This window comes from Erpetoichthys calabaricus, chromosome 16 (genome assembly GCF_900747795.2).
Source record: "Erpetoichthys calabaricus chromosome 16, fErpCal1.3, whole genome shotgun sequence".
Lineage (NCBI taxonomy): Eukaryota > Metazoa > Chordata > Cladistia > Polypteriformes > Polypteridae > Erpetoichthys > Erpetoichthys calabaricus.
In genome coordinates, this window is record NC_041409.2 from 5,488,144 (window position 1) to 5,516,009 (window position 27,866).

The 27,866-nt window shown below is 40.5% G+C and overlaps 2 protein-coding genes and 1 long non-coding RNA gene across 3 annotated transcripts in view; 2 read left to right on the forward strand and 1 right to left on the reverse strand.

The window, feature by feature from the left end:
* Window positions 1–233: 233 nt before the first annotated feature.
* Window positions 234–16,371, forward strand: LOC114667079 (leukocyte receptor cluster member 1 homolog). Its single transcript, XM_051920185.1, has 5 exons — window positions 234–559; window positions 2,735–2,923; window positions 3,001–3,154; window positions 6,774–6,939; window positions 15,574–16,371. The coding sequence occupies exons 1-5, from the start codon at window positions 428–430 to the stop codon at window positions 15,761–15,763; spliced, it is 831 nt and encodes a 276-aa protein (XP_051776145.1). The 5' UTR covers window positions 234–427; the 3' UTR covers window positions 15,764–16,371.
* LOC114666539 (CCR4-NOT transcription complex subunit 3-like) lies at window positions 16,235–27,444 on the reverse strand. The gene is made up of 6 exons (XM_028821437.2): window positions 27,278–27,444; window positions 25,201–25,300; window positions 22,743–22,944; window positions 22,258–22,390; window positions 21,801–21,926; window positions 16,235–16,687 (listed from the first exon to the last, which is right to left on the reverse strand). The coding sequence occupies exons 1-6, from the start codon at window positions 27,380–27,382 to the stop codon at window positions 16,589–16,591; spliced, it is 765 nt and encodes a 254-aa protein (XP_028677270.1). The 5' UTR covers window positions 27,383–27,444; the 3' UTR covers window positions 16,235–16,588.
* Window positions 20,522–27,866, forward strand: part of LOC127526086 (uncharacterized) — a 289,571-nt gene continuing 282,226 nt past the window's right edge. Inside the window, exons 1-2 of the long non-coding RNA XR_007933704.1 lie at window positions 20,522–20,665; window positions 21,163–21,511. This is a non-coding gene — a long non-coding RNA (uncharacterized LOC127526086). The remainder of the gene's footprint in view (window positions 20,666–21,162; window positions 21,512–27,866) is intronic.

The following is a 27,866-nucleotide window of genomic DNA, read 5'->3' on the forward strand; positions in this document are numbered from 1 at the left end:
GCTAGTGGCAAGTCAAGTAATAAAAGTAAAAAGACAGCACCTGTTACTTCAATACACGCTTATTGAAAATATTATTACAGCAAATATTATTTAATTAATTACACTGCTGTGGTTGGAAAACAAAATACCCAGGCTGGTGGAAGGTACTTACTTCTCCAGCTATGTAGTAGAATGTAACGCTTATACGACGATCACTTCACCCTCCCACCAATAGATGGCACTACAATCTTAAAGGAATAACTGACAAAAACTCTTGAACAAGAGGGCAGCTCAATTGTTTACCTTTTTGGCTGTTAAAAGGCTTTTCACTAAACCGATGCAATGCCTTAAAGATTCTCCACTTTATTAAAGCGTGGCTGGTGAGGAAGAACAGACGGGGAGAGCATTTTTGACGTATTGTGTTTCTTTTTAAAGCAACTCAGAAAACATGAACATCCTACCTAAGAAAAGCTGGCACGTACGCAACAAAGATAATGTTGCGCGAGTCCGAAGAGACGAAGCGCAGGCCGCCGAAGAAGAGCGCGACCGCCAGAGGAGGGTGGAGCGCGCAGAGCAGGAGGTAAGCGTAGCGCAGGCGGGACAGCTACGGAACGCAGTTTGGGTCAATGCTCGTTTACATTCGACTTACGCGTTACGCTCTCGTCAATGCACAGTCGCGTCACATCGTAAACCAAAGGCAAGCAAGAGAAATGTGCAAAACTCGCACAATTATTGAATATTCAGTAGATTGTGTAACTAAGAAAATAAGTGAAATACAGTGCAATTTGAAAGTGCCTTAACGTCCAGTTTGGGAATGGAAGCATAGAGGATGAACCGGGCTGAAAGCAGTTCGTGTAGGTTTATGATGCAGCTTCTTACTCGATTCATAAAACCTTCCGTGAAAGGTATTAGTGACGACTCTGTCCGTGTGTTCCTAGATCTGAACACATTGCACACATGACAATATTGATTACCTGTATATACAGTAAACCTATAAAATAGTGGGGAACAATTGAGAGCTTTGAGGAGTTCAGTGACGTCTACTGGCCAAAAAGAGGAACCGTACATCATTAATAAGTGTGACGCTCATTCCCAGGTAGGATCCGAGGATAAGCCAGCCTGGCATCTCTGCAGCCTGGAGCTCAAAGTACCTGGAATCGACTTGATGATCGGTTGTCATTATTTGACTTGGATAACCCGCTCACAACACTAATTGTAGCCGTGGTGTAAACGGGCAGAGCTCTGCAGGTCTGCAAATAGACCCTTTTTGTGTACAATGGAGGCACCGGGCTGGAGTGATATATGTACCTGAGATAAGTCAGTCTTCATTATCTGTCCATCCATTCATCCAGATTGTAGAATTGTGTTGGGGCAGAGCCCATCCACGCAGCACCACGCACAAGGTAGGAGCACAACTCTGGACAGGATGTCACCATGTCCTTTATCGGGGGTAATTTGTGTCACCACTCAGACTTCGACTCAAACGTCTTTGGGATGTGAGAGAAAACTATAGTGGAAAGGAGTCAAAGTCAGGGAGAACATGTAAGCACCACACTGACAACCTTATGATTAATCTCATTTACATTTACATGTATTTGCTTAGCAGAAGCTTTTATCTAAAGTGACTTACAAAAGAGGTAAACATAATCGAGTAACATGAAGCTAGGACCTGATTGTTCAGCAAGTAGAGTAGGACAGGTAACAAAAGTGAAAAGATATAATAACTCATACATTTACAATCATGGATTACAATGAATAAAGTAATTAAACTTAATCTAACAACAAACTAACCAACAATATAAAATACCAGTAACGGCGCACTGCACGATAACGTGTAATAAATACTCTTGACTTGAGCACTCCTAGTTTTCATCCTCTTTCTTTCTCTGTATGTTTTACCATTCGTTTGCTCAGAGGTTGATGCGCTTGTTGTTTCCTGAGCAACTCTTCTTTTCTCCACCCGATTCTTCTCTTCTTTCATTGGCATTTTTTCACGTTAAAACTGATTAAGTCAGTGTTTGTGTTGCAATTACTTAGTTCGTTTTCTTTAAGTTTTCACTTAAACTGGCACTTAAGTGTTCAATCCGCCTCAAGAATGATTTAAGATATTTTCTGTTAATCCAATAAACTTAATGTCACTGCTGTAATCCTACTGTGTCCATAAGACATGTCAGATATTAAAAGGCAGTTGCTACTTTGAAAGTTCAGCTAATGATAAACAAAAACCCAAAGAATTAAGAGGGGGTCCCAAACTTTTTCATATGACTGTAAGAATAACCTGCTTGAAGTTTTTTTTTTTTTTTTTAGTTCTAGGGGGCCGCCTGCTCGTTTTGCTCGCCATCACCTGGGTTTGGTTAATCGGATACACAATTTAAAGAGATTGTTAATTTCAATTCATTCATTTTCATCCGTTTTTTATTTCTTGATATTTGCCAGTAATAAAGCTGTAGTGAATGAGTTATTCCCCACCATAGGGGGGCTGTCCTTTAAGCCAGCTGCTGCTTGTGCCATGCTCTGTGATCCGCATGTTGCTCTGCCCAGTGATCATGTAAAAGCCTGTACAGCAGATGTCCTTTTGTCTCACTTCCTTGTCTTGTGGGACGTTAAAGTGTCTCCGATAAATTGTTTGTAAGTAGGGTGTGACGTGCAAGTAATCTCACGGGACTTCAAAGTGTCTTCCGAGAAGATCATGTCTCGACCCAACACTTTTTTATTATAATTGATTAGTTTAGCAACATTGTATTTTGTGCTTTAGGCCCGAACTGAATTCCTTCGCAGAAAGGCACGCACTTTGCATTCTTCCCCAGAGAGTAAGAAGGAAGAAGGCGGCAGTCTTCAACAACAGGAGAAATCGAAGCATTTGGACTTGTTTGGAGTGAATGACAGTCGGAGAGGAGAGAAGAGAGGAAATGAGGAGTATGAAAAAGAAAAGCAACAGGAAAAGGTGAAGTACCTACAGCAGTATTGAAGATGGACGTCTAAACTGTGCTCCATTTTAATGGCACTTTGCATTACCAACAGGAACGACGAGAGCGTGCCATTGGCCTGCTGGTTTCCCTTGGCCCTTCTCCTGGGACAGATACTAATCCATGGTACCTGCAGAGTCCCACTGAACATGGGTGCCCGGAGACAGAGTCTGGGAAAAATGACAGGAAGAAACAGAAGGTTACTGAAGGTGCATGAATAATGTAGACAGGGAATCTTACTAGGGTGCTTAAATTGTTTATTTCTGTTGAAATGTCCCTTTTCTCCATGCTCTTTAGAAACAAAGTGTAGGGTATTAGTAAAAAAAATATATACATTGTCAGCCATCACAGTAGTAATCACAAAATGTCATTTTATTTCATGTTTCCGTTTACCACTGTGAATTCACAAGTACAGTACGTCAGTCTGAATTTGTACTTAGGATTTCATTAGAAAACTGCAGCATGAATTCTTGTCTAGTAACTGGGAGCCCAACGTTTGGATTTTGAATTATTTAAGAAGTTAGGAGGCCAAAATTCCTTTTGCAGGCACATGTGCTTTAAGCCCTTGTGACACTACATGACTTTTTTTTCTAGGTTGTGGACTTTGTTTGCATAAATCACTGACATCGCTGTGGTCAGGCGCTGCTCACTCTTCTGACATTCCCAGTAAATCATTCAGGCCAATCTCTGTGACTTTCCACGACAAAATCCAACAAGTTTGACTTTGTCTTAAAGGAGGACCCCAAAAAGGACAAAAAGTAAATACCATATTTATGCCGTATAGTTTGTAATGATGGCTGATACATTTTTACTTTTGTATCTCATGTTTTCATGAAGAATGGAGATACCTGTAACAATGTATATTATTAATTAATTATTATTCATATTATTAATGATATAATGTGAGCCTCTGGTGATCAATGCTGGAACAATTTGAAGAAACGTCCACAACAAAACCTTACAAATGATACTTGTGTCAGATGGCCTGCTTGTCGACTGATCCAGTCATATGCTTACAACATACAAACCACATGCAGTCCCTCTGGAGAATGAACCAAGTGCACAGACAGGAAGCCCGTTTACACGGGATAGCGCTTTTGACTTGAAGACCCCCTTGTTTGTGGGTCAGACTTCTTCAGTTCAAAAGTGCAATCTCATGTAAATGTGCTTCCTGTCTGTGAACTGCTTTTCAATTTCCAGAGGTATTCAACGGTATTTTAGTAAAATATGCGTGCATTGTGCACATTGTGAGCATAAAACTGGATGGTTTAACACATCACATTTACGAGACTGAGTAACGTAAGATTTTTTATTCTTCTTCATTAAGGGTGATTTGGCACTTGTATACAGTGTCTACTATTCGATGATGGATGGCCCTAGAACAAATAAATGCTGCAACTAAAAACATTGCAAAATATACATGCAGTGTAGAGGCTTTGAACCACCGGGGTGCATACAGCCACCCCAACCCGACACAGACGGGCAGGACACGAGTTCCAGTCAGGCACACTTGTTTATTTACAGCTGCGAAGTGCTTTTCTCTGTTCCCCAAAACACAGCACAGTCCTCTTTTCCTTCTCTCCACCTCCACTCCTTTCCCAGCAAGCTTCATCCACCTCCTCCCGACTCTGGCTCCTCAAATGGAGTGATGCAGCTCCTTTTATTCATCTCCTAGGAGTGCTCCATGTGGCTCATCAGTATTACCTGGAATCACTCCCAGGTGTGGTGGTATCCCCCATGGAACCCAACATGCCTGTACCAAACTCCAGCTCCCAGCATGCCCTGCGGGAATCTATGGCACCACAGCTGCCCAGGAGGGCTGCCCAATAGCATCCCAGCGGAGGTAATGCCTCAGAGATGCTCTCTCCCTGGTCCTACCATCTAGCTGGCGTCCCACAGCAGCCCATCAGAAGGCCTTGGGTCTAATTTCAATTGTTGTGTAAAGAAATGGCTTGGTATGTCTGTTGGGCTCATCTTATGGTCTAGCCGAGAGTTAAATATTTCTATCCAAAACACTTTACAAGATAATGTTTTACATCTAAAATTCAAAGTTAAGACTACGTTTTGCTTTTCAATTATAATATAAACTGAAAGTTTCAATTGACATTTAGTGAAACACAATGAAACAGAAGCCAGACAAGATATATAATAAATAAATATCTGATATCTAAAAAGAATGTATGAGATGATGCTTTAAGAACTGAGCTTTCTATTAATACAGCATGGATGAGTGCCAGGGTGGTGTAGTGAAAGAAGGCCGCAGCGCTGTAACGTTAGTCTAGTTGAAGCCAAGGTCTAATGAACATGGACGCTTCACTCCACTGTGGGATTACAACACTGTTGAACAACATGCCGTAGTAACCTGCTAAAATGTATCCAAGGATGTTGGCTCAGTGCAGAAGTGAAAACAGTATGATTCAACGAAAAGTTTGTGAACAGGTAGAAAGGGTTGAAGTGAGAAGAACAAGTATAACTGACGAAGATCATTCTGGTTGCCCATCACAATCGCACACACACAAGCCTGCATTAACATGTTGAATTCCTTCATCAGAGAAGGCCAATGGATTACGTTATCCAAATGTGCAGCAACAGTGGACAGGCAGTGTGGTGTAGTGGTTAAGGCTTTGGACTTCAAACCCTGAGGCTGTGGGTTCAAATCCTGCTACTCACCCTGTGTGACCCTGAGCAAGTCATCTGACCTGCCTGTGCCCCAATTGGAAAACCAAAAGAAGCTTATTAACCAGTTGCATCATAAATGTTGTTAAGTCGATTTGGATAAAGGTGTCAGCCAAATAAGTAAATGTAAAGAGTGTGTGACGATTTTAGATGCCATGAAGTTTGTGCAAGATGGGTACCCAAACAGCTTAGTGATCTGCACAAGCCAAGATCCTTCAGTTTATTTCTGCAAGTTTCATTCCCTCGGCCCAAAGAAGGCTTTGCAAACGTGTTTTATTGTGTCAGCTTCTATCTGTTGTGGCTACAGCTTAATTTGAAATTGCCTTTCCGTTTTGATTTACCCTTCTGGCAAAAGGAAGAGAGGAAGGCCTAAGAGAAGGTTTATGGATATGGAGAGAGAGGACATGCAAGTGATGGGTGTGACAGAGCAAGATGAGGAGGACAGGAAGAGATGGAAACAGATGATCCGCTGTGGCAACACCTAACAGGAGCAGCCGAAAGAAGAAGAAGTTTTGATTCACCCTTCTATTGCTTCCCTTTGTATGAAACAGATGTTGGTTTTGAGCCGCCATATGACATCGTCCAACCAGTTCGTTCAGGCTGGACCCAAACCTGGACAGGCTGCAAGGCAAGCAGACAAAGGATTCATTTGGAGTCGCCACCTAACCTAACACAGATGTCTTTGGGAATGTGGAAGAAAACAAACTAAACAAACGAGAACACGAGGACAAAACCACACACACACTGACGTGGGAGAACACACAAAGTCAACGGTAAACTCACAAACGTAAGGGCCGCTCGAGCAGCTGCAAGCTTAAGGATGTGGGAGTGGGGTTTCCACATGAAATAACTAGACATGTTGTCTTCTCAACTTTCATTTGAAGTTAGGTGGCTTGAATTCTGCAGTACGAATGTTCATCTAGAATGGAAATTACCTTTAATGGAATCTTAGTGAACACATGCGCACGATGTTAGAGACACACAGTGTAAGGATTAGTAAAAGAAGATATACAATTAACAGTCCCCATGGCAGTTGTTCTGTTCAGAGGTAATTATGAATTAACAGTAGGGAAGAGACAATTTCAGAAACCTTAAACAAAGGGTTTCTTAAGTTAAAACCATGCTAACTTGTATTAATTTTAAACTACCTAGATCAGCAAAGCAGAAAAGAAAAGAAGGACGCTAAGTTAAAGGCTTATTTGGACCCTCTACATGAAATGGAAAGCATGCTGAAGAAGAAAAGGTCAGAGAAACAGGAGAATAAACGAGAGAAGAAGGGGGAAAAGAGACGAGAAGACAAAGTTAGCGGAGCAGCAAGGTGAGTGACAGAATATATTCATGCTTGTTAAATGGCCATTTAAATGTAATCCTGCTTTGTACATACAGTAAGCATCTTCAGCCTCAAGATGACTTTAGCCTACACGCCACTGCTAAACAAAGAGGGAAGCCATAAAGTCTACTAGACTCCGAGGTCTTTAAACAAGTGTAAAACAAAGATCAGATTTTGCTGTAGTTTGTTGCGATTTAAAACAAAGCTGGCAGACAGAAGAATTTTTGTGGCTGTGAAGGGATCACCCACAAGTACAATGGTGGCAATACAAACCATAGCTCTGTAACCCCACAGATGCAACGTTTCACTACACGTCTGTTCAGGTAGAGTCACCTCCATTATTACGACTTTAAGAACGCGCCGCCCACACCAGCACCTTTTCTGTTGTAAATGTTACTTTTGATTTTAATTCCAACAGATTAACAAGTTTTGGTTTTTAGGTGCGTTCGTATGTAATTCACAAAGCACCTATTGCTATAGCCATGTTTGTCTGTCTGTCCATCTGCAGGAGACAACTTGGCCCTGTAGACCAATTTTGTTGAAATGTAGTACGCTTACTCAGCAAGTTCAGTTTTCGTTCAAATATCTTGAACACTTTCACCCTGTACAAAGTTTTCAAATTTCAAAATCAACTATTGAAACGCATTGGCAAATATGCAGACTCATCGACCTTAAAACCGAGAAACATTCTGAGCAACCTCAACTACGAATGACTTTATTGCTTCAATCCTACCTTGAAGACAGTTACATGGACTTGTATATTTTTCTCTTTACTGACTTGGAAACCACTCAGATGCCCAATACAAGCGAGTCAGATACTGGGGGGAGCAAAAAAGGTACCTGGGCAGCTCACACAGCGCCACCCATCGCTTGTTGCTTTAAGGCAGCAGTTCTCAAACTGTGGGGCGAAGTAACAAAAAAGGGGGCGCGAATGTTGCCATATGTGGCGTAATTTCGCTATTCGTAGGAAAATTTTAAACTTGTAGCGGTGTATCAGCAGCAACAAATATAGGAATATATTTTATTAGGGTTTCAAAAAAACGTTAGGGGGGGCGCAATTAAAACTGTTATGAAAACTCGGGACGCAAATACTTAAAGGCTGAGAAACGCTGCTTTAGGTAACCATAGAAGTATCTTAACAGCAACAACAAAAAACAGTCACTTCTTTGGCAATAAGTGGACGACAAAAGCAATTATGTAAGCATACACAAGTCTGAATTGTTTGATCAAATATAATTTGCTGATTATTATTGTAAAGAATCAATGATATGAACTTGCAGGTAAATGTATGAACTTATTAATTACACAGGAATTGGCGCAGCTCCTTTAACTGATACACTTGAGCTCATAGGTTTACGTCCCCTGGCCGAATTTGTAAGCTGTTTACCATTTGTCACAAAACTGAGACATACACAGAAAAAGGTTTGGGGCAGCCACCCATATATTCTGGTGTCCTGGCTGCAAAGTCGTTTTCTTAATCAACGACAGCACTGATGTGCACACAACTGAGTCCAAAACAAGACTGACAAACAGGGGAAAGGGGAAGATAAGAGGTGAGGTCATAAGGATCGGGCCCATATTCGTTAGCCATTGGTTCGACCCCAGACGTGACATCACAGGGGTCGGAGCCAGTAAGGTCTCCTTCCATTGGTTCGGTCCCAGAAGTGACGTCAAGAGAGGCAGATGGGATCTCCTGGGAATGGTCTACAGGGAAGAGAGAAAAAGAGTCAGTGCACTCTGCCACGTCCCGGCCTGTTTCAGAACTGCCGTCCCTCAAGCCCTTTAGCTGCCTCCCATGCGCACGTGTGTGACACATTCTTTAAAGAAAAGGTGACTGATCAGGCAAAACATATTTCCTTTACTTTTAATGGAGTCCAAATTAAACTTTAAGGCAGCTTAGAACAGCACAACCATTAAATAAAACATAGCAATAAGGAACATAATGAGATGGTCCCTGTTCAACAGTTTGCATACCCTTAGTTCCTAATAGCATGTATTACCCCCTTTTAGCATTAATGATGGCATGCAGTCTTTTGTGAGAGTTGTGGATGAGGCCCTTGATTTTCTCAGGTGGTGGAGCTGCCCATTCTTCTTGGAGAAAAGCCCCCAGGTCCTGTAAATTCTTGGGTTGTCTTGCATGAACTGCACGTTTTTGATGTCTCCACAAAGTGGCTCAATGATATCGAGGTCAGGAGACTGTGATGGCCATTCCAGCTCCTTCACTCTTCTCTGCTGTAGCCACTGAGGGGTCAACTTGGCCTTGTATTTTAGATTAGTGTCATTTTGGAAGATCCAAGTGCGTCCCATGCGCAGCTCCTGGACAGAGGAATGCAAGTTGTCCTCCAGTATTTTCTGGTAACATGCTGAGTTCATCTTGCCATCGATTTTCACTAAGTTACTTGTGCTGCTGTAGCTCACACACCCCCAGAACATCAGAGATCCACCTCCATGCATCACTTTAGGGATGGTGGACTTTTTGCCACGGGCCTTATTGCATCCTCTCCAAAACATAGGGTTTGTGGTTGTGACCATAAAGTTCAGTTTTGGTCTCTTCACTCCAAAGGACTTTGTTCCAGAAGTTTGGAGGCTTGTAAGTGGGCTCTTGTGTGGCATTGGCACGTTTTTTTTTTTTCTTGCAACTTGACCACCTTAACTCCTTATTGTGCATCTTTAAAAAGCAATGCCACTTGTTTGCAGAGAAGCCCTTATCTCAGCTGTAGTGGCAGCTTGACAAATGATCCTGGCAGTTGTGGCTGAGATCTTGGTTGGTCTACCTGACTGTGGCTTGTGAACAACAGAACTCCTAACTTTCTCCTTCTTTATCCGAGTTTGAACACTACTGACAGGCATTTTCAGATCTCCGGATATCTTTTTATATCCTTTTACTGATTTATACAAATCAACGAGCTTTTCTCAGCTACTTTGACTGTTCTTTGCTTTCCCCGTGGCCCAGTATCCAGCAAAGTCAGCGGAGCTCTGCATGAATTTAAATGGACTATTTATACGCAGACACTGATTACAATCCCAAGAGGTTACAAATCTCTCCCTTAATTCCCCTTACTTTGAACCTGTGTGTGTCAACTTGTGTGTATATCATCAGCCCCAACATTCAAGGAAGGGTGTGTGAACTTTTCATTAGGCCCTTTTGGGTGATTTCGACTATCATTAGGATTTCAAAAGGGCAGACACAATTATGTGGTAATACATCGCTTCACCTGACCACACACTCTAATTATAAGGAAAGCTCTCAGCAGGATTACTTCTGTTTTTCCAAACAATAGCCAATAGTTCACAGATTCTGCCAGGAAAACCTCTGAGCACAACGGTATAAACCTAGAACATTAGAACAATCTAGACGAGAACAGGCCATTCTGCCTAATAAAGTTGCTCGCCATTCCTATCAACTTAATTCTTCTAAAATAACATTAATTTGAGTTTTGAAAGTCCCTCAAGTCTTAGTGTCTACCACACTGCTTGGTCACTTATTCCAAATGTCTAGGGCTCTCCGTGTAAAGAAGAAGTTCCTAATGTTTGTGTGAAACTTACCATTAACAAGTTTCCAACTGTGTCCCCATGTTCTTGATGAACCCATTTTTATGTAATGGCTTTGATCCACTGCACTAATTCCCTTCATAATATTAAACACTTCAGTCAGGTCACCTCTTAATCTTCTTAAGCTTAAACTGTAAAGGCTCAGCTCTTTTAATCTTTCCTCATAACTCATCCCCTGTAGCCCTGAATCAGCCTAGTCGCTCTTCTCTGGACCTTCTCTTGTGCTGCTATGTCCTTTTTGTAGCCTGCAGACCAAAACTGCACCCAGTACTCCAGATGAGGCCTCGCCAGTGTGTTATAAAGCTTGAGCAGAACCTCCTGTGACTTGTACTCCACACATCAAGGCGCTATATAACCTGACATTCTGTGAGCCTTCTTAATGGCTTCTGAACATTGTCTGCCAGTTGATAGCGTAGACTCCACTACGACTCCTAACTCCTTCTCATAAGGTGGACTCTCGATTTTCAGACCTCCCATTTTCACTTCCTACATTTACTGACATTAAGTGTCCTCTGCCACAAATCTGCCCACGCCTGTGTGCTGTCCACGTCCCTCTGTAATGATTCAACGGATGGCAGATTATCTGCCAATCCACCTAACTTGGCATTAGGGTGTCAAAAATATCAATACACTTGAGTATTACAACATTGTTTTGTGATACGGTATCGATTCTCAAGAACATCACATTGAGTTTGAATTACTAGTTTACATGCAAAGATTCAAGGCACACGGTGTTTCTTTTTGTGTTGGGTTTAAACCCCTGAACACCAGGTAGCACCGTTGTAATCTGTCTTCAGCTAACGTAACGTAAACTGAGACATGAAGTAGCGCACGGCTGCACCACTGATGTCTACAGGCTCTCAATACACACGTGTGCGAAGATCGGGCAGTTACACCGGTGGTGAATCCAGAGGCGTTCCACCATCTCCCATGGCATACACAGCAGAAGTGTGGGCTCACTTTGGCTACCACAATATAGAAGGCACTAAGGAGTTCGACAAGAGCCATGCCATCTGCAAAACTTTAAAGGAGCAACAAACGGCAAACATTAAACAAGTGGGTCCTTCTCAACTCATTTTGGAACAAATTCACACACCGAAGTCGGCAGCGACCTCAGCTCAGTCCTCTGTAAAGATATGCGCCTTCTCCGTGCTGTAGAGAATGAGGACTCCATTGTCCAGAGTAGCAAAGCGTTTGCCGAGCACTCCTAGCACAAGCGTCTCTGCAGAGAGTTTTCATCGTTACCACCCACAGTAGTGTCCTGAAAACTCGCCATGTTTCCAGCTCACCTTTAGCCACAAAACCCGTGATATTAAAAAATAATCGCTGATATGCATAAAACCTTTTGTAACGTGCAATCCAAGGTAAGGATCTGAGAATGTTCACCATCTGTATATGTGGTTTGTGTAGGAATCCTGTAAGCACTTGTAATTTTCATTGATATAAGCTGATGTAGGGTGGCGCAGTGGGTGGCGCTGCTGCCTGGCAGTAAGGAGACACGGGTTCGCTTCCCGGACCTCCCTGTGTGGAGTTTGCATGTTCTCCCCGTGTCTGCGTGGGTTTCCTCCCACAGTCCAAAGACATGCAGGTTTGGTGCATTGGTGTGTGTTTGTGTGCCCTGCAGTGGGCTGGCGCCCTGCCCGGGGTTTGTTTCCTGCCTTGCACCCTGTGCTGTCTGGGATTGGCTCCAGCAGACCCCCGTGACCCTGTAGTTAGGATATAGCAGGTTGGGTGATGGATGGAGAAGCAGAAATAATAATGTTATGATGCCGATGTTACAGAGACGGTCCATTTTCTTTTATTAACTACTTGAGACCGAGAATTTAAAAACTGGCATACATACTAGAACAGAATGTGAACCTTTAAAGCAGAATTTAATATATATATGTGTGTGTGTGTGTGTGTGTATGTACAGTATATATCGGTAACACTGTTTATTATCATTTTTCTTTAACAAATGTTAATTCCTTTGTTCAGACTGCAGTGCTGTGATGGATGTTGGGTGTTACAGGACTTGGCATTTTCTTTTATTGCCTACTTGAAGTTCCGTGGCATACAGTAAACCTTTAAAGCGTTCACTTTTATTTTTTACTGACACAGGCACATGTTAATTCCTCTGCTCAGATTGCACAAATAATAGTAGTAGTTTGATGTTTAACGTTACAGACCCCACTGCTCTGACGGCATAAAAAAGTAAACATTTATACTCGGCTTTATGCACATGGCGGGTGTTTTTTTATACTAAGACGGTTTTCCTAAAATTGGATTAAAAAAATTGCAATATTTTGCCTTGCTTACAGTATCGCAATCTATTGAGTCATAACCACTGAATTATGATATGGATCGTATTGTGAGATTCTTGTCAATACACAACCCTACTTGGTGTCATCTGCAGACTTAACCAGCTTGTTACTTACTGTATATTCTAACTCATTTACTGTATACAGTAGATATTAAAAATAGCAGCGGCCCCAGCACTGACCCCTGCTGGTCACCACTCTTCACATCGGCCAGTTCTGATGAGGATCCTCGCACCATCACCCTCTGCCTCCTGTGTCTGCACCCATCTAAAAACATCCCCTGAACTGCCACCTCTTTTAGTTTGATGCCCACCTTCTCACGTGGCACCTTATCAAATGCTTTCTGCAAGTCCAGTAACTAATCTCATCTGCTCCACTTTGATCACATCCTTGTGTTGCTTCCTCCCAGAATTCCAGTATGTTAGTGAAACACGACCTCCCTCCTCTGCGCCCATGTAGACTATTGAGTACCACAGGATGGGTTTAGTAATGGAAGTGCAGTTGATCTGCGAGCAGGAGCTCAGAGTCGCTGAGCATGCAATGCTGTAAGGAACACAATGGCCACGCTGAGCAAAGACAGAACAAGATGACAAACGGCACAACACACGACACACTGAGCGCACGTTACAGCTGACTTGAATTATAAAAACTCTAAAAGATAATTTTCACCTTTCATATTCCCTTTCAGTTCCTTTCCAAGTTCTCATTTATATCATTTTAACAAGTTGGTGTGTATTAATTAACAAGATGAGGAACGTATTTCAGTTTTCTCCTTGTACACGGTAACGCCGGTACTGATTTGTTACTATCGGCCATTTTGCATTAATGGATATTTTTCATTTCAGTATTACTGGATACTAATCTTTTCAGTATTCTTTCAAAAATGTTTTAAGAAAACCGAACAGCAGTCAGTCACAGTTTACAGCACATCACTCGAATGGAAAGAAGGAAAACGAAGAGCGAATGGCCTTCTGGTGCGGCGCTCTGAGCAGCAGGACTAACTAGGAAGTGGCAGACTGTCACCATTATTTCTTCTACGCTGTGTTGTCTGAAATGAGATTCCTGGGTGGTACACATGCTAGTAGATTTCACGGTTTGGTTGGTTGGTCGTTTATAAAGACAGCTACTGATAAACGGCGTCCGCTGAAATTCGCTTCTCCTTTCCTCCCTCTGAGTTTACAGAATTCCACATCGCCTTACAGCGTCCTCGGCTGTGGATTCAATTCTGTGCCTTGCAGGTCTGTTTTTGACACCACTCTGACACTCTTATTAGAGTTCACATTTCACCCAAACGTCGTTACGATACGTTAAGAAATACAAAATATGACCCAGAGTTAGAATGGATATCATGGAAGACGTTTCTATGGATTGTGAACAAACTAACGAGCCTAAAATCCTGTAAAGTCAACAGTAGGCCAGAACTGGCCTGAAAGACGTGACGCGGTACGATTATTTTTTGAAGGTGTACAAATAATGGGATGTTTACTTTTTCATTACATTGGAGGAACTGCAGATACAAATTGTAATTCTAAACAAATTAAATTTAGGCTGCAGATTTCAAACAGAAACCAGGGTCAAACTTGACTTGAGGAGGTTTAAGGGTCAGTCAATGCCACGTAGAGATTGTTACACTCGTGTATAAATGACAGCTCGGTCAGTCCAACCGCTGCTAACTTGTACTCATTGATGGCTGGGATTAAACAGAACTTCTATGAAGAGGCCTTTAATGACCTCTTAGACACGGCCATCAGCAGTCTGTCTGTCTGTCTGCGGAGAGGGCGTCGACCGCATCATTGAGCGGTTTACTTACCTGGGCAGTGACATTCGTGTCTCTGGTGACTCTTCCTATGAAGTCAGTAGACGGATTGGGAGAGCGTGGGGGGTCATGAGGTCGCTGGACAGGGGTGTGTGGCGCTTCTGATATCTATAAAAAAGGACGAAGGTCCAAGTCTTTAGAGTCCTGGTGCTTCCTGTCTTACTATATGGTTGTGAGACATGGACGCTATCCAGTGACCTGAGATGAAGACTGGACTCCTTTGGTACTCCTTGGGTACCGTTGGTTTGACTTTGTGTTGCTCATGGAGTCCTGAATGAGGCACATGACCTGCATTGTGAGGGAGCGTCAGTTACGGCACTACGGCCATGTGGCACGTTTTCCCCGAGGGTGATCCAGCTCGTAAGACCCTCATTGTTGGGGACCCGAGTGGCTGGACCAGACCAAGGGGTCGCCCACCTAACACCTGGCTGTGGCAGATAGAGGGTCATTTCCAGAGGGTAGGACTGGACCGCGTGTCTGCCTGGTGGGTTGCCAAACGGGATTCCGAGCTGTTTCGACGTGCAGGGGGTGCGGCAACACACTGTACCAGTGCATGCTGCCCAACTTGACTTGACTATGAAGAGGTAGAAGTTTAAAACGACAGTAAACTGTAGAGTACCCCAAACTTAAAATGCATCACTGCCCCTCTCGTCATTACTTGGCACTCCTGCTGTGTTTTACAGTGAATTTTTAGTCATGTTGTTTCTTTACGGTTTGTAACGAGACTAACGCCTAAATCTGTAGCATGAACTCTTAGGAGTCACAAGTAGTTGAAGAAGTCTCCATGTATGTAAAAATGTATCATGTATACAAAAAAAAGTACGCACAGATCTTGGATGTTATCTCAATTATTCAATCAAAGCTACAGATTTGCACTTTAAATTTTGCCTGATTTAACCATTCAGCTGTGGGTAATAAAATCAAACTGACTTAACAACATCTCTTTAATTCCAGCAATTCTTTGGAACGTATGAGACAGGAGCGGCTGCAGAGGGAGGCATCAGAAAGAGCTCGGGCCCAGAGTCTACTTACCAAGAGAACCGAAACAAAGCAGCAGGAGGAGAAGGAAGTCGATGAGCGAAGCAGACCTTACAGTAGCCAGTACCATCCTCACCTGGCCAGACAACGGCCTGCACCTCCATAAGGCCTATCTGGGACATTACGCTTACAAGCAACCAAACTCTTCTACTAACATTTCTGGGTTATTCTACCTGTTAAGCGAGTATCAGAATACACAATTATCTCAGGTATCGTTATTCAGATTGGGATGTGCTGAAATAACTGTCAAGTATCACTTAAAATGAGCTTTGTATAAGAATACATTTCTTATTTAAATAAAATGACGGATACAGAGAAGAAGAATCAGTTTAACGGACATTGTGGTGTTATTTTCACGTTTAAATAACACTTTGGCTTTCAATTGGGACATTGCACATTCAACGTTAGGATTTTTAACCCAGTGAAGTAAAGCCACTTGTGTCTAATTCAAGCTGAGGAGCTGCCAGCCACATCTCCACAATGGAAATCCTACGAGGCCGCAGATGAAATCCGCCATGAAATGAATGAACACTAGAAAAGCCGAAGAGTCGATATCATCAGAAACAGTCAACAGCAGTTTGTGAAAATTAACTTCTCTTTAATTATGATACAGCCAGTTTGTTGTTTTCATTTATTTACTTAAATTAGCCCTCCCACCAGAATGAGGGCTATATTTTTTTCCAAAATAGAATAAAAAAAATAAAATAAAAAAAAGCCAAAGTTCTAGTCCACTTGCCATTCCACTAGATGCGTGCCGCATCTCACAACTCAATTGTCTGCCAGCCTTGACATCTTCCCCCCTATCCACAAGATAGGTAGCAGAGGATGGGCAACGCAGACGGAGGCTGGTGTGTAGTTGTATTTCGGATCAGTTCTGGGCAGGTCAGCTGTGCACTTTTTGTCTGGGTATCCTGGACCCCTTTCGGCTCAGTCACTGCAAGTCCCGGTCCTCCAGGTAACGATACTCAAATGTGAATCCTTCCTTTTTCCGCTGGCCCCACTTCTCATAGTCAAAGTAGATATACGTTCCCTTAAAGAAAGAGAGAAATAATATTAAGAGGAAAAAATGGACACACAGAGGGATGGGCAGACAATCACAAGTATCCACACAACACTGGTGGAGCTCCAACTCGGCTTCACAACACTCACTTTCGACTTCTAAAAGAAGAATTGGCTAATTCTTTGCAGAAAATGAACGCTGAATGTCGATGTCACATGTACTGAGGTAACAGGACGATTACGAGGTGAAAACACAAAGTGAACGACACAACTGGGGTGCTCAGAGTAAAGGTAGGATTAGGAAATAGAGAATTGACATTCATGCACTTCATGTGTGTTCCGTGTCTACAACCATCTGTGTAAATATAAAATGGCCGAGGAAACGCGAGGCAAGAAATGCTGAACACACGGCTAAAACAGAAAACGTTTTAGAAAAAAGTGTAGGATGTGTGAAGTCCAAATGTCCATGAAACGCTTTCACAAGAGGTGTAACAAAACAAGTATGTCTTTAGTCAAGAGTAAAACTGAACAAAGAGAAGTTGTTCAATTGACATGTTGCTGAAGCCCAACTATCAGTCGGTACAAAGTAAAAAACGTTTGCATACGTCTGTGCTTGCGTGTTTAACTTTCAACCAGTGATCTCAGTGGCTGGAGTGGTGGCTCTGAGGCTACGGATCTGCACTGGTAATCGTAAGGTTGCTGGTTTGAATCCCATAAACACCAGAAGTGACTCCACTCCATTGGGCCTCTGAGCAAGGCCCTTAACCTGCAATTGCTCCGTCCTGGGTATGACGTTAATCCGCAACCAGCCCTGCAAGCACGTCCTCCAACTTGCAGGGAAAACCTGGGGGTTGGTGGCAGGATTGGCACTTCAGCCACCATAAAAAGCCTCCCACTGGTTCCATTCCATCTGAACTAATGTGGTGCTGAGGTGTCACTAGCCAAGCTTGCATATATAGCGTGTAAAAGTGTAAAAATCAATCAAGAAATAAGAGTTATAGTTGGAAATAATTAAGGTGGCGCCAGTGCTGCAGTTTGCACTTCAACAGACAACAGCTTTGAACAGAAACTTGAAATTACAATGCGTCAGTCTGTTGCATCCACATTATGTGTGCCAAGAAACGTGCCATCACAGAATGGTGACAAGAAACTGGATGCATCAGTAAAAGCTGAAATGGCGGTGTTTCAGAGCAATGGCAAGAGCGGGCGTTGTTTAGAACAAGTTTATCAGTATCTGATGATTGTGCCGCCTACTTCAGTGGAGGCAGAGCGTGCTTTCTCGGCGGCTGGCGTACTTCTGCACGAAGGTGCGCTCTCGCCTGGATGACCGCACGCTTGACATGTGCTTTCTACGCTCTTATTACCGCAACTAACTAGATACATGTACTTATATGACAGCATGAACTGCTTGTAGATAAGGTTAGTCTTTAATTGGTGTCAACATATTGCAGTAGTTTTATTAAAAATAAGTGTCGCTCATTCTAAAACCGTTCACATGTGAGTTGCTCTTGCACTGTGTCATTCCGGGGAGCCTGGGATTCCCGGGAATGACATGCAGGATTCCCGAATTCCCAGGAATGGATAAACCCATCCATGAATGGATTCCCTAGGTGTCACCCATGGCTGCACTCGGGGTCCTAGTCTGGGATCCTGAGTTGGTTTGTCACGTGGTGAGTGCGTCAATGTGCTGTATCAGCGTGTGCTCCTAACCTCTCTGTCACAGTGGTAACGTGGCTCTGTGCAGTGGATAAGCTACTGTTTAGCAATGGTGAGGTAACAGGTTCAAATCCCGCATCTTCTGTGTATTTAGCACTTTGAGTAGTGAACTATTATCATCATCTGACAAAAACATACATTTGATGTGAGCCTGTAACATCCTGTGTGAAGTTATGGTACTTGTCAAAGATGTTACTGTTCCTTGCACATGGACATTCATATCAACATGTCATTTAAAAGATTTTTTAAATTCAGTTTTATTCTTGGATTTTTGAATAAAAAAGAATTATTTTTTATTCAGTTTTATTCTTGAATACAACTTTATTTGAATTATTTTTTGTTTTATTCTTGGATTTTTGAATAAAAAAATCATTCAAATGACATGTTGACGTGAATGTCCGTCCGTGTGCAAGGAAAAGTAACGTCCACCACAGACTTTTATCCCTTCAGCGCTAACTTTTACAAGTACCATACATTTACACCGGCTGTTACAGACTCAAATCAAATTTATGTTTTTATTATATAACTGTAACAATAATAGCATCTCCCTACTCAAAACAGTAAATGTGGGGAGGACCTGAGATGGAACCTGTAACCTCTTGATTATTAGGCAGCAGTCCTTACCTCTGCACAAGCCAAGTGGACGTGTCTGCTTCATGTCAATTGATAGTTGGGCTTCAGTTTTTACACACATTGCCAGTAACACGTAAATTAAACAATTTCTTTTTCTTTGGTTATATTCTTGAATAAAAGTGCACTTGTTTTGTTATACCTTTTGTGAAAGTGTTTGATACTTGGACTTCAGTCTTCACACATTATACACTTCATATCAACATTTTGTCAATTATAACTATAACATGAAAAAAGTTTCTGTTTTAGCCGTGTGTTCAGCATTTCTTGCCTCGCATTTCCTCTGTCATTCTACATTTACACAGATCACTGTAGACACCAAACACACATGAAATGTACGTAGTATTCCAAGTAACAATATACAGTTAGGTCCATAAATATTTGGACAGAGACAACTTTTTTCTCATTTTGGTTCTGTACATTACCACAATGAATTTTAAATGAAACAACTCAGATGCAGTTGAAGTGCAGACTTTCAGCTTTAATTCAGTGGGGTGAACAAAACGATTGCATAAAAATGGGAGGCAACTAAAGCATTTTTTGAACACAATCTCTTCATTTCGGGGGCTTATTTATTTCAAGGCCTTTTATCTGCTTAATTGATAATGACATAACGATGGACTTGCCCACATCTGCCCATGAAATAGCCTTTTGAGTCAATTGTCCAATTACTTTTGAGCCCCTGAAATGAAGGGATTGTGTTCAAAAATTGCTTTAGTTGCCTCACATTTTTATGCAATCGTTTTGTTCACCCCACTGAATTAAAGCTGAAAGTCTGCACTTCAACTGCATCAGAGTTGTTTCATTTAAAATTCATTGTGGTAATGTACAGAACCAAAATTAGAAAAAAGTTGTCTCTGTCCAAATATTTATGGACCTAACTGTAATCCTATACAATTCCAGACACCCAACTCCCAGATAAAGAGACTTCAGCATCTGACTTGACTTCAGCTGCCTCGGTGGGTGATGAGTGAGCAGACTGCTTGCTGCCTGTGCTGAGTGACACATTTGCAAAACAAAGACGCTGATGACGAGGTGCGAGGGAATTTAAGGTGACCCGGCATTACAAATATTTTCGTAGGCTTCAGAGATTCTAGTGTTAAGCAAACAGAGATTAAGAAGTGACATGCCTGAAGTGTTAAAAAATATTAAAGGAATTAGTACGGTGGATCCTGGCTGTTACTTTGAAATGAGTTCAACAGGAACACGGGATCACAGTTTGAAATTTATTAAGGGCAGATTATAAAGTTTTCTTTACACAGAGTGTCACAAACACATGGAATAAATCACAAAGTGGTATGGAAGAGTGTAGGACTTTAGGGACCCTAAGAACTTGACTGGATGTTATTTTGGGGAAATTAGGTGGACAGGATTGGGAACTTTTTTGGGGTGAATCACCTGTTCCTTCAAATATTTTACAAACGTTTTAGTAATAATACCAGAAATGGGGGTTTAATGCTTTATACACTGAGTACAGAAGTTTGGTGCTTAGTGCATACACTCATTGTTAAATGGGGAATGAGAAATGAATATTTCTAAAAATGTGAAAGGCCATCCAAAGTGGCTATTTAAAAAGTAAGAGAATGGTCAATGAACAGGTAAAGTGTGTTAAGAACAGTAAGGGGAAAACTAAATAAAAAACATGAGTTCCTGACAAGGTCTTGTCCAATCACTTACCGTGGATACTCACGTATAAGTCGAAAAATTTATGCCTTAAAATTCATTCAAAAAAACAGGGTTGACATATCCACGGGGCAACACAATTGTCCATAGAATTTGGGTAATGACATTGTACACTCAACGCTTCACAGTGTTAAGTCACCAGTCATCTGTCGTTTCACATGGTCTTTGAAATTATTATAAACCAGCAATACTATTGCTAATTAGCTAGTTTTTTTCTAATTTCATTAAATAATTCTTTAAACTGTGAAATACTTGAATTTGAGCATTAGCTTTTGCAGGTTTTGGATAACAAACATACCATTAGCTGCCACGTGCCATCTAGCAACTGCCATCGCGCGTGCCTGTCCCTGGTACATAGTGTTAAAGGTCGCAAGCTGTCAAGTTTTACCCTTGACTTATACGCGGGTCATAACAAATTTTGTAATTTTCGGCTTAAAAATACACTCAACTTATCTGCGAGATCGACTAATACGAGAGTATCTATGGTATGTGTTTAATTATTACATCTTGAGCCAGCTACAGTACGTAACAGCAAGCAAACAAAACCAAATGTATATATCAATAGCATACCAATTATACTGATAAATTGCAGACAAAGGTAGCAAAACAAAGATTTAAAATTTCTCAGGTCTCCAGTCCTCCAGTACACCTGACATATCACCTAAAGACTTTTAACTATTTGTAGTTTTGAAACAAACACTCAGAGAATGACATTTGGCCAACAATGATGAAAACATAGTAAAGGGATTTGTTTTTTGGCCTTATTTCATAGCCAGTTTGGAAAAAGTGTGACAAAAACACTTAAAACTGTAAAACAGAAAAACTGGTATGTATAGCACAGGCAACTGTAGCCTCAAGTATTCAAAATGTTTTACCCATCAGGTGGAGACACTGTGACTCCCTACATGAAATTTTAAAAAAGTATATTTTACTGGAATGTTCCAAACAACAAAACCAAAAAATGTAAGTGTGTGAGCCACAAGTCATGCCTAATTATTTACTCAAAACATGTGTTACTTTTCCTTCAATATTTGTTTTCCCATTTGTCACAAATCTCTGTCCCTACATTAGACAATGCAGACCTGAACAACATCCCATTTTCCAGTTTTACATACCTGCTCAAACTCATCTGTGATGGTTTTGGGCTCCTCGTGTCTTTGGAACCACATCATATACTTTGTGTGGAAACGCCATGACTGTTTCTTCAAAGCCTTTGCAGCAAGATACTGAGCTTTCGTACCCTGCCAAGGAAGTGAAAATGTTAACAGTGATGAAGGCTCAAGTATTATTTTCAGAAATATTCACTCTCACACTAGCATGGCTTATAATATTTTTCTAAAAGACTACACATTACAGTGTTGAATACAGTGTGGGGGAGGACACATAGAGAAGACTACAAAATAATGGCCATAAAATGCAAAACACATATCTTCTTCAATCTTCTGTCTGTTAAAATTTCTAACGAATTTTATCACAAAGAAAAATAAATGGTAATATAAAAATTTCAGAACAAAATTAGTACAAAACACAAAAATGAATTGTTGTCAGCAAATACATTGGGATGTAACATACTTCCAAATAGTAGAAGATGAAAAAGAGCGTTTCTGTTGAGAGTCTCTGGTAAAACTCAACCGAGTCTGAATGAGGCGGGGGCACCTGGTGGTGGTACGGAGGAGTCGGACAAGGATTCCGCATCAAGTACTGCCTAAAAAAAGAAACATCAACCACTAACCAAAATGTCATAAATTATAACAAACAATACCCATAGCTTGCCTTTCATAATACAGTATAATAAGGGCTGATCAGGCACATTTTCTTTTACAAAATTGAAACTATTAATATGAAGACTATTTTTATATTGCCTTCTTCTTTTAAGGGTGCACCACCAAGATATTTAAGATTCATACTCTTTTGTTATTATTTCAAACAAATGCAAATATGTTCAAAATTTCCAATTCATTTTAAAACAGACACATATATAATCTTTCACTGAATCCCTTTTCGGTTTTCAAAAAATTCGCTTGCATCTTCCTAGTTTCTACCTTCTCGTTTCTTACCGTATTCTTTCAGAATCAGAGGGATGTGGCATGTGCGTCCAGGCAGCTTCCTGCATTGCCTGTTGATATAGCTGCTCTTTAGACAGAGGGACGGGCCCCAGAGGACAGACACCCAAAGAAGGGGGTATATTAACCTCAGAGAGCTGTGTCTGAGTAGGCACTGTAGGGCCCCCGGGCGCAGATGTAGAACTGGGAAAGAGATCTGATGACAGATTAAAGGAAGAAGTTAGGTTAGTCCAAAAAACAATATTACTTGCAACTCTACCCTAGAAAGAGACACATTTTTTTGTTCTTTAGACAAATGTCACATTTGTATGATAAGATGAATAAAAAAACAAACTGTGTTCTTTTTACTTTGTGCCCATTCACAATTAAGCGTTTTTCTAGTGCTTTAGTGCCAGAACTCTCCTAAACTGCTGACACCATTCATACCTTAGCATTTTAGCAGTGAGAAGTTGTTTAGAAAACTTTCGCATGCAGTAGTTTGAGCATTATCGGCCAAACACTTGTTCCATTGAAATCATTGGTAATGCTCATAAACCGCTGGTAAAACAAAACAATCAATGCCTCTTCCTGGATGGATGAAGCAGCTCATTGAAACAAAAATTCCAGTATCGTCAAGTAAGTGAAGAATCATGTGAGAAGAATTTAACAAAAGTTATAGATTTTTCATTTAATCATTTAAGTTTAGTACAGATATTTTAACAAACAGGCAGAATAGTAGAGCAGAGCTCTTCCTCATACCACCATATGGGTATTATTGAAATTGCTGAACTGAGTATTATTACCCATTTTAACACTGAGTACTTAAAACATGTCAGTGATACTCCTATGTTTAGTCCCTCATGAAGAAAATAACATCTGTCTTAAATCCGTGCTCCCAGGTGAACACTGGCTACTGCTGCACCACCAGATCACACTGTTTCAAAGTATTTTTAGCAAACAACTGGACTAAAACTAAATAGATAACTCTATGATTGTGTTTCTGTTACTGGATTGCACACAGCACACTCTTTTCTGCTTGGCTATGTGATTGAGTCCTGAAAACGATCAGCGCACTGTGCTGCAGCAATAACCACGGACTCTCAATGATCCTAAACTTGCCAAATTAAATTTACCCCTCAGCCCATGCAGGATTACATTTATATGGATACAACATACGTTCAATTCTTTTGAGCTGATTACCACTGTTGTATGATAACCCCTTCCTCACTTGCTGCTACTAGATGACCAGTTCATCTTCAATGATTTTGCACCAACAGCAGCAGGCAATTTATTCACAAAATAAGGCTTTTAAAAAGATAAATAAATAAATAAATAAAGATATCACTGCGTTGTGCTTATTGAGACCTGTGTGTAAACCTAGAAATTTTCAGGATGCTGCCTGCTTCACAGAGAGTCCAGAATTGTCCTCTTGACTTCCTTTGCTACAGAACATGGTGCACCAATAGTGTGCTCATAACACAGATGATGACAACTACTCTTTAGTACTGTGATCACCAGGATTAAAAGCACTAACGCCATGAGCTACATTCTGGAAACACAACAGTAACTTCACAACATGGCACCACCTCACAGTCTACAAAATGGACATGATGTTGATCAAATTTCCTTGCAAAAACATTTCTTTTCAAAATGCTGGAAAAATGTATGGAAGTGCTTGAAAAATGCCCCAAAAAAGCCAGATGAATGCTTGAAAAATGTTTGTAAAACCACATTAAAACGCTTGAAAAATGCAGAATATAAATATTATATATATATATATATATACACACACTAGGGGGTTACCCCCGCTCGCTTCGTTCCCCAAACCCCGTGGTCTGCGCTATGTGCCAGCCACTTCTCGTCTCTGCTGCTCGTATTGTGAAGAGGGGGGCTGAACACACCCCAAGGAGACATGGTCGCTCCTCTGAAATCGCCTCTTAAATGGTGATACAATGGGAAACAAATAGTTTGTTTTTACCTCCTCTTTGCTCAATCAGCTGCTGGCTTGCTGCTGCTATGCCGCGTGACCTGCATCTCGCAAAGCACTTTGAACATTTAAAAGCCTGTACAGCAGCTGTCTTTGTCATCTACTCTTTGTCTTTTATTTCCGGGCCCGGGCATGGTTAAATGTCTTGGCACAAAGTCTTGTTTCACGGGATGGGAGTGCTTGATATTTTAGTTTATAATTTAAAAACGGAATAAGAATCTGAAAATCTAACAACATCACATTAAAGTTCGATAAATTCTGAAAAGAAAAGAATGATACCAAACATATATACAGTATGTAGGTTTTAAAATAAGCCAGATTTAAAGCGTGACAAAAAAGTCACATAAATTCGTTGCACTTTTAGGCTTAGGATTTTATATTATATACACACACACACACACACACATATATATATATATTGTATAAAATGTACCTGTATACAAACACACAGCACAGTTTAGTTTTGAAACATTCATCAACTCTCACCTCTGTCTGTGATGTGCAGTGATGTTATCTGGTCTTCAAGCCCTGATCCAAGAGCTGCCCTTTCAGCCATAGACTTTAAGGAACTGAGAGGCTCAGGAGCCTAAACGTTAAATAAATATACAATAGTTATCATTAAGCCACAAACAGTACTTTATTTATATTTAGACAGTAAAATACTGTGTAGTTTCCCCCAACTCTGCAAAGAGATGGCTAATATTGAATTGTATGGTTATTTTAAAACAATAACCCATACACCATGCATATTTGTAGTGAAATGACCTATACTTTATATAGCAGCATTTCTCACATTTAATATAGGCAAACTTCAAATGTGCTACAATTTCTCAAAGTCAATAACATGAAGCTAAAAAAGATTATTAGATATAAAGCACAAGAAGTGATCTCAAAATATTTCAATTTATTGTACACTTTTTCTAAATGCATGGTCAACAACTCAACATACTTCTAGCAACAATGAACAAACTTGTAGAAGCTGTAACAGCAAAGAGAGGTACAGTAGTCAGTGCTACTACATAATGAGTCTAATGTGCCGAGTGTGAATTTAATACTGTAGATGGTCTTGATCTATGCAGAATCCGCATGTTTTTCTCTGGGTATTTTGCTTTTTCCACATATCCAAAGATATACAAAGATGTGTGTCAGGTTAACTGGCATATTCAAATTGGTCTTGTGTGAGTGGGCCTGTGAAAGACTGTCTAGGGCTAGTTAATGCCTTGTGTCTGATGCTGTCATGGTAAGTTACAGGTCTGAACCTATTAATCTCTGATATTACACAAAACAACTTTAAACTGTATTAAAATAACCAGAGGATCTTAACAATAACAACTACTAATATTAAGGATAATCCTCCTTATTTTTACAAAATAGATGGCATTTACAGTACATTACACCAAATGGTTTCAGATCTAAATTATAGAATTACTGTAAGGCTAATGCACAAAGGAAAGCTGGAAGCCAACATGTTGTGTTGTGTCGGACTGACGCTTTTGCTTGGAAGGTTTTGTCTCCCATCAAGTTACTATTTTATCTAAAGAGTATCCTCCTAATGTGAACATCTACAAATGTATTTACTCATAGTTTGTTTTTTTTTAATCTGCACTGAAGCAAACTGTATTTTTACTGTGTTGCCATGCTTTCCCAAAGTTTCTCTATCACATTCAGCCAGAGGTCAGTAGCTTGATAAAATTTAATTTCTAAATGTCACAGAGATCAGTGAAACAAAAAGAAAGCTGGTAGAGAAAACTGTATTAGAGTTTTATCTATATAATAAAGAGAAAAGCCATGAGACATCAAAGTCAGGTGACAGTCTGAGTGCAGTTGTGAAAATTCAGGCCTTATAATAGCCAAAATAATGTGTGTGTTTACACCACTTTACATACAGAGAGAAGCAATATTAGGGTGCTAGTTGCAGTTAAATAATAGGATTCCATTATTAAAAAAAACAAAATCTCTATAATGGACTAGTTTCCTATTCAGGGCTTCTTCTATTCAGCATTGAAGGAATAGTCATAAAGAGTATAGAGCTATATAATACACAAATTAAAAAGATTAAAAACAAATCACCAGAACTGGGTATTTATCCTACAGTCTTCAAAGAAGCAGGTGATTGTTCAGAGCAGTGATTTTTAAGCTCAACCCTGGGTGACCGCAGGGCTGCAGGTTTTATTACAACTAATTTCACAATAAGTGCATCATTCTTACTTTGAACTGAACTCACTGCTTAACTATCTGGCCTACAATTATTTTTAAGAAATTCAAAAAAGTATTCTGTGCTATATCTTTAAATGCTTATGTTTCCTTTGCTGCTTTTGTTTAATTTACCCCTTTCTATAAAGTTAGCTTTCTTAATTATGTCCACATGCTAATGATTAGCAATGAACATGAGGTGCAAATTATACTGAATGCAAGGGAGGGGAGCAATTACCTCACTACCATTCTCTAGGATCACATGACTTAACTACTTTCAAGTACTTTTTCTTGCTATTAGATTTAATCTTTCAGTGCACTTCACATTTCTTTACACATTGTGGTACATATTGAATATAAGAACTACTACCTTAATCTCTGGCTGAGTATAATTCAATGGCCCATTGAGAAGGCTCTGAGCTGTTTTTGATTCACTGAAACTAGGACTAGGAGAGCTTGGAGGATTGATAGGCATTGGGACAAGTAAACTGGTGTTTGAACTGGAACTTGTGGAATTGGTTAACTGCGAGCCACTGCTATTCTCCTTCCTAGAGAAAAGAAAACAAAAAGGAAAAAAACAAACAAACAGAAGAAACATTAATTCAGTACCAAATTATGACACCTTTAAAAAAGGAAAACTTGTACTCGTGTCTCAAATGATCAGGTCACACTAAACACTAAGTTGAGAAAATGTTCTTCTCAACATAGAAAATTAAAATTCAATTGGACAGTTTATAGCAGCTTCTGGTATTAAACAGACTTTCTACTTAACTTGCATGGGACCAACTCTCTTCTCTCTTACTTCAGAATCCTTCCCATTTTCTGACATTTTCTAAACAAAGACTGTCTAAAAGAAGTATTTATGAAGCCTCTTAGCTAATGAATTTATTATGTCATCACCTGAGTAACGTATGATTGGTTAACTCCCTTTTATGCAGGCATTGGGCCAATGCATATAC

What these genes read in the sequence shown, in the direction of transcription:
- LOC114667079 (XM_051920185.1), top strand. Translation starts at nt 428, where the DNA reads ATGAACATCCTACCTAAGAAAAGCTGGCACGTACGCAACAAAGATAAT. An exon ending in TGGAGCGCGCAGAGCAGGAG is followed by an intron (nt 560 to 2,734) that starts GTAAGCGTAGCG and finishes TTTGTGCTTTAG; the next exon opens with GCCCGAACTGAATTCCTTCG. An exon ending in AAGAAAAGCAACAGGAAAAG is followed by an intron (nt 2,924 to 3,000) that starts GTGAAGTACCTA and finishes CATTACCAACAG; the next exon opens with GAACGACGAGAGCGTGCCAT.
- LOC114666539 (XM_028821437.2), bottom strand. Translation starts at nt 27,382, where the DNA reads ATGCCTATCAATCCTCCAAGCTCTCCTAGTCCTAGTTTCAGTGAATCA. An exon ending in ACTGCACATCACAGACAGAG is followed by an intron (nt 22,945 to 25,200) that starts GTGAGAGTTGAT and finishes ATCTGTCATCAG; the next exon opens with ATCTCTTTCCCAGTTCTACA. An exon ending in TCACAGATGAGTTTGAGCAG is followed by an intron (nt 16,688 to 21,800) that starts GTATGTAAAACT and finishes TCTTTCTTTAAG; the next exon opens with GGAACGTATATCTACTTTGA.